This window comes from Nematolebias whitei, chromosome 16 (genome assembly GCF_014905685.2).
Source record: "Nematolebias whitei isolate Nwh7 chromosome 16, NemWhi1, whole genome shotgun sequence".
In the NCBI taxonomy this organism is placed as follows: domain Eukaryota; kingdom Metazoa; phylum Chordata; class Actinopteri; order Cyprinodontiformes; family Rivulidae; genus Nematolebias; species Nematolebias whitei.
Genome location: NC_056513.1, coordinates 22,178,809 through 22,189,180, shown reverse-complemented (window position 1 = coordinate 22,189,180; position 10,372 = coordinate 22,178,809). Strand labels below are relative to the sequence as shown.

Genomic DNA, 10,372 nt, shown 5'->3' with positions numbered 1-10,372 from the left:
CTATCTATCTATCTATCTATCTATCTATCTATCTATCTATCTATCTATCTAATCTATATATATAAAGGTGTTTGAAACCTTTCCCACAGTCTTGCAATATTCTAAACAATGTTTCTAAATGCTCTAAAAGAGCACAGCATGCCATGATCTCAGCTCTGCCTCCGGCTGCTCTCTGCCACCTGCCTGTGCTCTCGGCCACGCCCACTTCTCCGCTGCAGAGCGGAGATCATGACACGGTGCAGAAGGGCGCTTCTCCCTGCACGTGTGGGCTTCACACAGGTGCAGCAGGTGCTAAATAATTTATTTAAAATAAAAATTCCATGCCGATCGTGCGGCTCATCCATCAGTCAGATTGTGTGTCATGTCCAGTCTTACTTTGAAAACCCGTGAAAGAGCGAGTCCACGAAAGTCAAACTATGAAGTAGTGAGGGACTACTGTAAATCTATCAGTTGTACAGACATTGAGCTAAACCCTGGTGTGGTCGTAGCTGAGAGTAATCTCCAACTGATAATCTGAGTGCAAACAGCTCACACAAGATCTTTATATAAAACTTCATTATGCAACGCGGCAAGCAATATGCATTCTTTTATTTATGTGTATCTATTTTGTCATTTTGCCTGCCTGCCTCCACATTGTTGCAATTGGACCTTTCTCATCTACACAAAACAATTGTTAGTGTTGGTGTACATATAAATAAAAATAATATTTATGTGAGGAGCACATTAAATCTTATTTATAAATAGGTTGATGAATGACCTGAAAATAAAACCAACGTATCGCTGGAGTACACATGGGTGAACTGTTAAAGAAAAATTACGAATTTACATTGAAAGTCTTAGTTTTATATACATTATTAAAACTGAGCAATGTGTAAATTGCTAAAAAAAAAAAAAAAAATCACGCTTTTTAAAAAAAAAATATATATATATAAAAAGTATATTAGTATGTAAAAATATGCTTGTTTAGGAAAGTCTTTACAGCAAACTAACGAGGCATATTTCTAAATCTATAGCAGTGCTGTGTTATTGACAAGTGGAGGCAGAAGCTAGAATTCAGAGCAGTTTCCTTCTACTACAGGGGTTGTTGTTGAGCAGCTTATCTGCTGTACTTTGTGTCAAACTAGACTTTCCTGAGTGCTGATGTCCCATCTGTGCTGCCTCAGTGGCTGTATCCTCACATATCTCCATCCCACCAGGGCTAGATAGAACTAAGTAATCAATGAAAACAAGTCTACATACATTTACAAATTAAAGTAAGCTCTTTTGACTTGTTACCTTTTTTTACACTCTACTTCCTTGTCCGTAACGGTTTGTCAGGCTTCTGATTGGCTCATTTTCTTGTGGTCAGGAGATGTGTTAAAGGGAGACCATCCCAACAGGAAATTATGTAAAGATTGAACAACTTCCCCTGTTGTTTCATCAACCTGCCTTTGTCTCTCTGAGCATTATTACACTTTGAATATAAGATCTAAAAAAAATAGTATTTCCTCTTTCTGGGCATTGCTGCATACGATATGTGAATCTTTTACAGTCTTAGGCATTCGTTGTCAAAAATAGTGTTTCTTATAAAGTCATTAGATCAGAAACACTGTTTAAGATAAATACAACGTTTACTTTAAGCTACTGTATATTCAGGCTTAGCAAATCTGAATAGCTCTTTTAACCAGTTTTGACTATTTTTTGTTGCCATAAAATATTTGCTTTATTTGGGTACAATAGTTTTTGTAACCAAAATTCTGATTCATCGATTTTTATTTTCATTAAATAATAAACTGTGTTTGCATGGTAATGTGGTATACTGTAAATATGAAGTCATGTTCTTTGTTGTGTTTAACAATGTTTAAATTGCACTCTAGACTAAAAATAGACTAGATGTGGGGTAAGATTAAATATGTTGATACTTCTTTCTTCTTGTTGGCAAGTTCTTTATTTACTTGTTTGAGTAGTCTATGCTTCTACTTTTGTATTTTATTTATATGCTGTATGAATGTTTCTGTTCAGTGCGCTGAGACAACATCTTTTTTTTAAAAAACAAAGTGTTTTTATAGATTTTTGAACATACAACAACAAAGAACATAGAACAACCCCACCACTCCTTCCCTCCCACACTGGATCAGTCAAACATACACAGACAAATTAACCAGGCATCGACATACTTTCCACATACTACTGTATATAAAAGGCCGGCAAGTGTCCTATATGAGGTGCCGTGTAGGACTTAATTTATTCCCAAAATCTTTTTTACAGAACCCTTCAGGGTATATCTTATTTTATCCAAATGCATATGATACATCAGCTCTCTTACCCAGTGTACAGTGTAGGGGAGGCCTTGAGACAACTTCTGTTGTGACCTGGTGCTATATAAATAAACTGAATTAAATTGAAATATGGTTCTATTTGTGTACCAGTATTAATTGTTAGTTTATTTTTGTGTTTAAGGCCATTTTAACCTGTTTAAACAAAAGATAAATATATAAAAAGAGCCAACAAAGCATAGGATTTCTTCTTTTAACTTTTAGAGTTAAAATAAATTTCAACTACATGTGAACTTTATACTTAGTGAATTGTTTAAATAAAATTGGGTGGAAGAAGGAGCATGCAACGTTTTTATTCAGTGTTGTTATAAGCTGCTCATCAGTTGCTCAAACATTTCAATGGATAAACAACTGGAGTTGGTTTAGATTGATCACATCTGCCAACTTTGTTCACTTATATGATTTTTTTGTCTTCTAGGAAAACTGTCAAACCAAACATGGACATTTTCTCCTCCCCCAGGGCTGAGGTACAAGTTACATATTCATTGTGTTGCTTTAGATCTGCTCAGCGAGGCCTCATCTGTGCAAAAATCCAAAATCATTTCTCAGTTTTTTATATATTTTGTTTTCAAGAAACCAGACTTTTTTTTTATTTCACTTTCTTTTTACATTTTTGAAATTGTCTTCTACAAAGGTCCTTGTGCTTTCTCACAACAATCAATGTGACTTCAGTCATTCTATCTGACAATTTTTAGTGTAATTCTTTTATTTTAATTTACTGGTATTCATCTTTATCATTTTTCTCAGTCAATTAATGTTTACATATAAATCACTAAATCACAGAGTAAACAACTTGGTAAAAAAACAGTTTAAAATAGTTAGAGTTCTTATTTGTAATGACTTAAATTTTTGCTTTGAGATTTTGTTTTAGGTGGCCATTTCTTTTGCTTTCCTTTTACCAAATTTCCCAAGTGCTTTTAAAGTCACATTGCACATTAAGTCCATGATAGTCTTCATTTTAAAGCTAATTGCTCTTAGTTAGCTAATGCTATGTTAGTGCAAAATCGAAACTAGAAAAAACGATTTATTTGTGTGATTTTCTGTAAATGCAACAAAATAACTGGGAACAAATTAAGCACTTTTGTGACAAAGTGCTGTACGTTCCAATTTGTAGGTGTGTCCTTTGAGAAAGCTTCAGAGCTCAGAGAGAAGAAGCTAAACAACAACAACAAAAATGTCCAGTCCTAATATAAAAATGTTCAGGCGTGAGAAATGAGTGGAGAAGCTTCAAACATTTAAAGAACACATGCTAATAAACCTCAAGCAATCCATCAGATGTTTTTTGTAAACCTTTAAACGGATTAAAAGAAAGTCTGACCCTTAAAGGAAAAATAGAATGAAGTAAGGGATGACTCAACACTTACACTGAACTGTATGACTATTACACACACAAAAGACTACAAGCAGGCATTTGTTGTTTGCTGGTGCATGGCAGTCTGATGTTTAGTGTTTAATGGCATCTTTCCTCCTGCTAATTTTTTTGTTACTTTGTTGACCTCGTCAAAAGCTCCTGCCTCACTTCACTTCCCCTTTTAATTTCTATATTCATTTATCTTTTCATGGACTGCTTCCTCATTATTTTATCTTCCCCTCTAGTATTCAACCTTCTTGCCTTAAACTTCCCTAAGTTTTGTCCTTTTCTTTATCCCTCTTTCATTGAGTTTTCTTTGCAATGCCGCATCTACTCTCTTCCTACTGTGTTCTCGTCCCCATCACACACTTGCTTTGGTATTCTGTTCATAACCTGTCGAATGGTGTGTAAAGGTAAGAAAACTATTCTTTTTCAGTCTGAACTCATTTACCTTTGTATACAGGAGAGTTTGTGTTGTTGGTGTTGTTTATGTGAGGGAAGCACAGATCAGAAGACAAAGTGGTGATGACCTACCAGTTTAGCTTTCCTTTTACAAAAAAGATGACTTTTGCTCTTTGAAAAATTAGCTCAAAGGTTCATGCACAACACAATTTTACTTTAGCTGCAATAGCCCCTATCACTGCTAAAAACACATTATGACTGTGAAATTGATCTTGATTCAGTTTTTACACTGTGATCTGTAAGATCCAGATGTCCCGACGTCACAAACAAATCCTTAGTTTTAGACCTATACCTCAAACAGCACAAAAACACAAACATGCAAATCAGTGACCAAAAATGTCTATTGAAATCAGCTGAAATCCATTTGTTTAGTAAAATGAAATGTTTACAGTAAATTCATTATTAAGGATAGTAGCCATTTCAAATTACTTAAAATGTATTTTAAAAACATACTGTATAGTTTTTCTTGTACATTTTGCAGCAACTTATAACATGAACATAAACCTAAAAAGTTACAAAAACCAGGAGGTATTTATTTTATAAATTAAATATATAGGTTTTAATTTTTTTTTTTACTTGAGATTTTTAATAAAATCAACAAACTGGATTAAGTGTGTCACTAATGATCTAAAATCAGTTACAGCAGAAAAGCTTTATTGAGCAGTCGTGATTATTACTTACTGCTAAAAGGCAAAAAGACAACAAACATTGTGTTTGGATGTGTCTATGTCTGTTTGACTTTCAGCAAAATTTCCCATGAAACACTGGACACATTTTTAACACTCAGAAGGTAATTCAAGATTTCAAGATGGCCACACCAGCTAATTGGTCTTAGCCCAAACCAAAATGGCTAAACTTCAGCATGTTTTACAGATACTGAGCTAAGATTTGATTTGGTAGTAGCTTTGAGTCAGTCCCAGCACGTCCTCTGAACATGAACTTTTTTAATATTGTGTAAGTTTACACATAATTTTCAAGATTAGACCAAAAAAACTTTTCTCAACATAGGATGGTCTTAGTAATGGCTGAAAGTCTTTTAGCTTTGTCCACCCCAGGAATCTAAGTAAGCGTGGAGGAGGACTTGTTTATTTTGTGCGACTGTTAGCAACCATGAAGTTAAATTAATCAGATCCACGCTTAGTCCCACATTAGGTGTACAAGTGGTGCACTTGTCATAAAAACAGTATTCCTAACGTGCGTTCACGTTTTATTCTCCACTATTCAACATAAAGTTATCAAGTGTGTTGCAAAACTAGAAATTAAACAAAGAAATGTCCTTCCCTGTTCATTGTTTAAACTGAAGCCTAATTAATACTGACTGCAGCAGTTTTACTTTTCTTTGCAGAAAAGTCAGACAACATTTCATTGAGGACGACAAAGATAACTTTAATAAGACTGATATATATTTTCTGTTACGTTAGATTTTTGTTCTGGATATAGGTTTACAAGGCAATAATCTATGCTACGTTATCTAAACTTTAGCTTGCTAATTTGAGAGGTACACAGCTAATGACAAGCAGGTTGGAGGTTTAAAGAGAATTTACTAAACTTACCATGCTCTGTTCAGCAAAATACGCTAAACAGCATTACTCCCTGCTTCAGCTGTGATGATTGTCGAAGTAAAACTTAAGTGAACGGCCATGACTTGAACGTTCATTCATTCAACCTTTATTTAAAGATTAGTTCCATTGAGCTTCTGAAATTAATTTGCAAGAGAGACCTGATTTTAACAAAGAGTAATGACAACAGCAGACAACAAAGACAACAGTAGACAGTAATAATGTCCTGAGAGCGCACGCTGTAGCTGCACTCACGTAATGACATGTAGTAGGAGATGTATGAAGGCAACAGACCAATACATGATTTAAAGATGAAAATGTACCAGTGGGAGAGTCTGCGTGAGGTTAATGATGACCAGTTAACCAGTGATGCAGGGTGCGATGATGGGTATGGTCATTACAGCCAGTTATGAATCTTAGTGCATCGTGATAAGACAGCATCCATCATCTGTAGGGTGCTTGTAGGTGCGTTCATGTAAATAATGTCACCGTAGTCGATGGAGGGAAGGAAAGTAGCAGTTACAAGGTGTTTCCTAGCATTCAGAGTTAAACAGGATCTATTTCTGTCTAATAAAGTAGTCTGCATGCACCTCTGCAGGCATTTTTTATTTTTATTTTTTATTTTGACTACTCCTTTCCTCAGGAGTCGCCACAGTGAACTAACTCGCATGAATATCCGGCAATTGCTTTTACGCAGGATGCCCTTCCTGACACAACCACAGACCACACTGAGCGCTGCAATCTAGAGCACCCAGGGGAGCAAATGTTAGGGGTTAAGAGCCTTGCTCATGGGTCCAGAGTGGCGCAAATGAGGGTGGAGGCAGGTGTGGGTGTTTCACTTTTCCCACCTACATTTTAATGTTGTCGGTCTGGGAAGTTAAACCGGCGACCTTCCCATCACAGGCTCGCCTTCTCTAACCTCTGCACCACCACTCTCTCCTCCGTACTCTGCACATTACATTGTTCATTTACAGCTGGTTCCAGCATTTTCGGAGTGCAAATTAGAAGTGCTCATATCGGCACATAATGGGACAATTATCACCAAAACAGATACGTCCTGAAACGTCTATATCGGCCTAAAATATTCACCCTATCAATATATCGGTCATGCTTGCCTTCTGCTGATAGGCAAACAGTGTTTTTGATGGGTCTTTGCGCGTGAGTGTGTTCTTCTGAATGTTGTGTTAAGAAAATATTACATAAACCACTGGACAGACTTAAGTGAAACACCCAGAAAGTAATCATTGGCGTCCAACACAAAAGATTGTTGCTATAACAGTCAAGTTTACAGATACTGAGTTAACTTTATTGTGGTCGTAGACACATGCTGACTCATTCTGCAACATCACACCATAAATCATGATATTTTTCAAAAGGTAAATTTACCCAGTTTGATCAAAAGTGCTATAACTGTTCATAAAATGGCAGTTGATGTGCATTCCTTCAAGAAAGGCTGGGCCTTTAATTTGGCTTAGTTTTGTTCAAGAATGATACTAAAGAGCCTAAAAAATACAGATGGAATTAATCAAATAAGCTTCAAGTCCTGTTTAAAAACCCACTACTATTCAGTAGCTTTCAACACCAGCTGATCTGTATTTTTGAACCTGTATGCTCCACACTGGTTAGTCGTCACATTTATTATCTCCATCGGTTTTATGTCTATATTCTGATTTACCTCATTTTGTATTTTGCTTTGTGTGTTGCCTGTTGTTCTGTCTGTACAGCACTTTGGTTGGCCTTGTCGCTGTTTTAAGTGCTCTATAAATAAAATGGTATGGTATTCAGTATTTTAGTAATGTTCTATGTAAGGTAGACTTTCACAAACAGCTGTTTAATCGCCCTAAATTAGCTGCCTTATTTTATGTTGTCAATTAATCAAATTTAGGTTTTGATGTAAGATTTTAGTTTCCATATCTAGCCAACCTTTAATTGGCATTGGGGGGGGGGGGGTGTTTCAAGATGACTGCTCTTGTGAATGAGTTATAAATACAACTTCAGATGTGTTTTTTAAACTGCCTAACTAGGTTAGATAATAGCTTTTTTGTTAGTTATGTTTGTTCATTTGCTCAGTTGTGTAAGTGGATTGTCTGTGTAGTATGCAGCCCACATTCATGTCTGTAGGTGAAGTGGTTTTTTCTTCTCTTGAGCTATGTGTTCTTTATCCCCTCGCAGAAGCATTTAACTTCCCTAACCTTGCATGGCACAAAAAGATGGGGCACTTATTCCTACGGCACACACACATTTTTTTTCTGCACACTCCAGTGATCTTTTATCACCAAACTTCATTTTTCCTCCCTCCTTTGTGTGTCTACTTACCCTCTCTCCCACTCAGAAGTAAAACACCAACATACCCTACTCATGAAACTACCAGCCTACTCAACATTTATTTTAGCTTTTTTCTCTCTCTCTCTGCCATCCTCTGAGTGTTTGCGTACACCCAGCTGTGTTTTCTTCACTGCAGGGAAGTGGGGATTAAACTCAGTAGTGGATGTTCTGAACCTTGAGGAAAACGAATGAGTGCCGGTTCTACAACAGTTTTAACTTCACATAGACCCTCTTCAGACCTGACACTAGCATCTTAGATCTTTTGACTGCCGTTGGACAGCTCCAACAAACTCTTTCCCAGCTAGCAATAAAGTGCGTACCTCAAAATATCTTTGCAATCGACAATGCATGTGCATTGTGCATTCTGCTCTGTATGCAGAAGCATATGTCACACGTGCACCCAGGGAACTGTCAGTTCTGTGAGAAGGTCTGCAGATGTTTCTGCAAAATGTATAATGTTCAGACATCTGCATATTATACATTGCTTTTCTGTGATTATTATGTGCACAACTTTTAATAAGCCTAAAGACTTAACGTGCACAACTTGGGAGCAACAAATGAGCATAAATGATTTGTGACTTCACAGAACACTGTGCCAGAACAAAAACTGGATTTGACCCCCTACGATTCCCCCAAGTAACTCTGCGCTAAGCATCACACGTTTTCTACAAAAGCTTCACTTAGTGTAATGTAACATCAGCGTTGTAATTAATTTGGCAAATATACTGTAAAGTTGACCACCATGTTTTAAAATTGAACTTTGATCTAAATTCCCGGATGCATGCTCAATAACCCAGGTAGAACAATCTAACAAAGTTCTGTCAAGTCCTCTAGACGGATTAAAAAAATAAAAAAATTGTTGAAACATTTCGTCTTTTATCTAAAAGACTTTGTCATTTTGAGGACCTGCACTAAACTCAGTCTTATACCATACCATACCATTTTATTTATAGAGCACTTAAAACGACTATAAGGCCAACCAAAGTGCTGTACAGACAGAACAACAAGTAACACACGAAGCAATATACAAAATGAAGTAAATTAAGTTATAAATAACTCCTTCACGCAGTGGAGCAACCAGTTTGCCGATCCAATAAAGGTCAGTCAGGTCATCTGGGCAGTTTCTTTTTTTGTGGAACAACGTTTTGTCCTCTATCCGGAGGGCTTCATCAGTCTGAGGAGTTCCAGACTATCTTGAAAGCATCTTGAAAATCACTTTGGCTGTGGCTGCCTGCCTGGGAGGAGTCGACGGGGGACAGGACAGCCCCCAGAAACAATCTTATCACCGGCAAACTGGTTGATCCACTATAAGAAGGTGCTATTTATAAGACTGAGTTTAGTGCAGCTTCTCAGACTGACAAAGCCTTTTGGATAAAAGATGAAATGTTTCAACAATTATTATTTTTTTAAATCCGTCCAGAACCTGACTTAACTTTGTTAGATTTTATCTAAATTATTTGACCGAGCTTTTAAGCAATCTCTTATTAAAGGTAACATTTTTCTGCTCAAGTGTAGTAAAACATTAGACAGGTTTTCATTTAAAGCCAATCCCCTCCAGGTTAATTCACAAAATAAATAGCACACAGTTTATAAGCCTAGAAATGTGTGTTTTAAGTTAGGAATTAACAAAGGTCATTGGATGAGAAACCAAATGTCTTTCAGGATAAAACAATAAATCCAGTTCAACTTCCTCATACATCAGCAACTTTTACACTCTTCAAGTTGCTTACATTTATCAAATGTTGTTTTGTTACTAAGTTCACATATTTGTTTAATCACTTATTTCATTGGGCAGTTTTGATTTTTTCTTTTTCAAGGGGATAGAATAAAAGCTGCCTCTAGCAGCCTGAGAATAAAACACAGACAAATAATAAAAATAAAAAAAACAAGTTATTGTAAAGAGATAACGAGATGGAACACAGGTGATTAGGTTATGGAGAGACAAAGAGAAGAGAGGAGAAACACAGAGACTGTAAATTGCTCTGTCACATCATATTTGGTGTTTGAGTAGGAGATAGTCGCCCCCCCAACACATTTTCACATCATCTATAAATGACTGCAACCTGAAGGGCTGCACTATAATAAAGCAATGTGTGGAGTCATTTATTAAAAATAGCAGCAGCCCTGGATTCAAAGTGTGTGTGTGCATGTGGGATGAGAGAGTATTTGTGTGTGTAAGTGTGTCTGCTCAGGGTCAGGGTAATCTCAGTGGATTGTTAATCCAGTATGCTCCCTTTCTCCCAAACTTCATTAATCTGCCACCAGTCTGGGTCTCATTTTCTTTTGACACACCCACACCCTCTCCTCTTTCTTACACACACACACACACACACACACACACACACACACACACACACACA

At 36.6% G+C, this 10,372-nt stretch overlaps 1 protein-coding gene across 1 annotated transcript in view; it reads left to right on the top strand.

Moving 5' to 3' along the window:
* The window catches only part of ncf4 (neutrophil cytosolic factor 4), a 39,174-nt gene that overhangs the window by 13,780 nt on the left and 15,022 nt on the right, over positions 1 to 10,372 (top strand). The window contains exon 6 of the mRNA XM_037690352.1: positions 2,734 to 2,782. Coding sequence (XP_037546280.1) covers positions 2,734 to 2,782 — 49 coding nt within the window. The remainder of the gene's footprint in view (positions 1 to 2,733; positions 2,783 to 10,372) is intronic.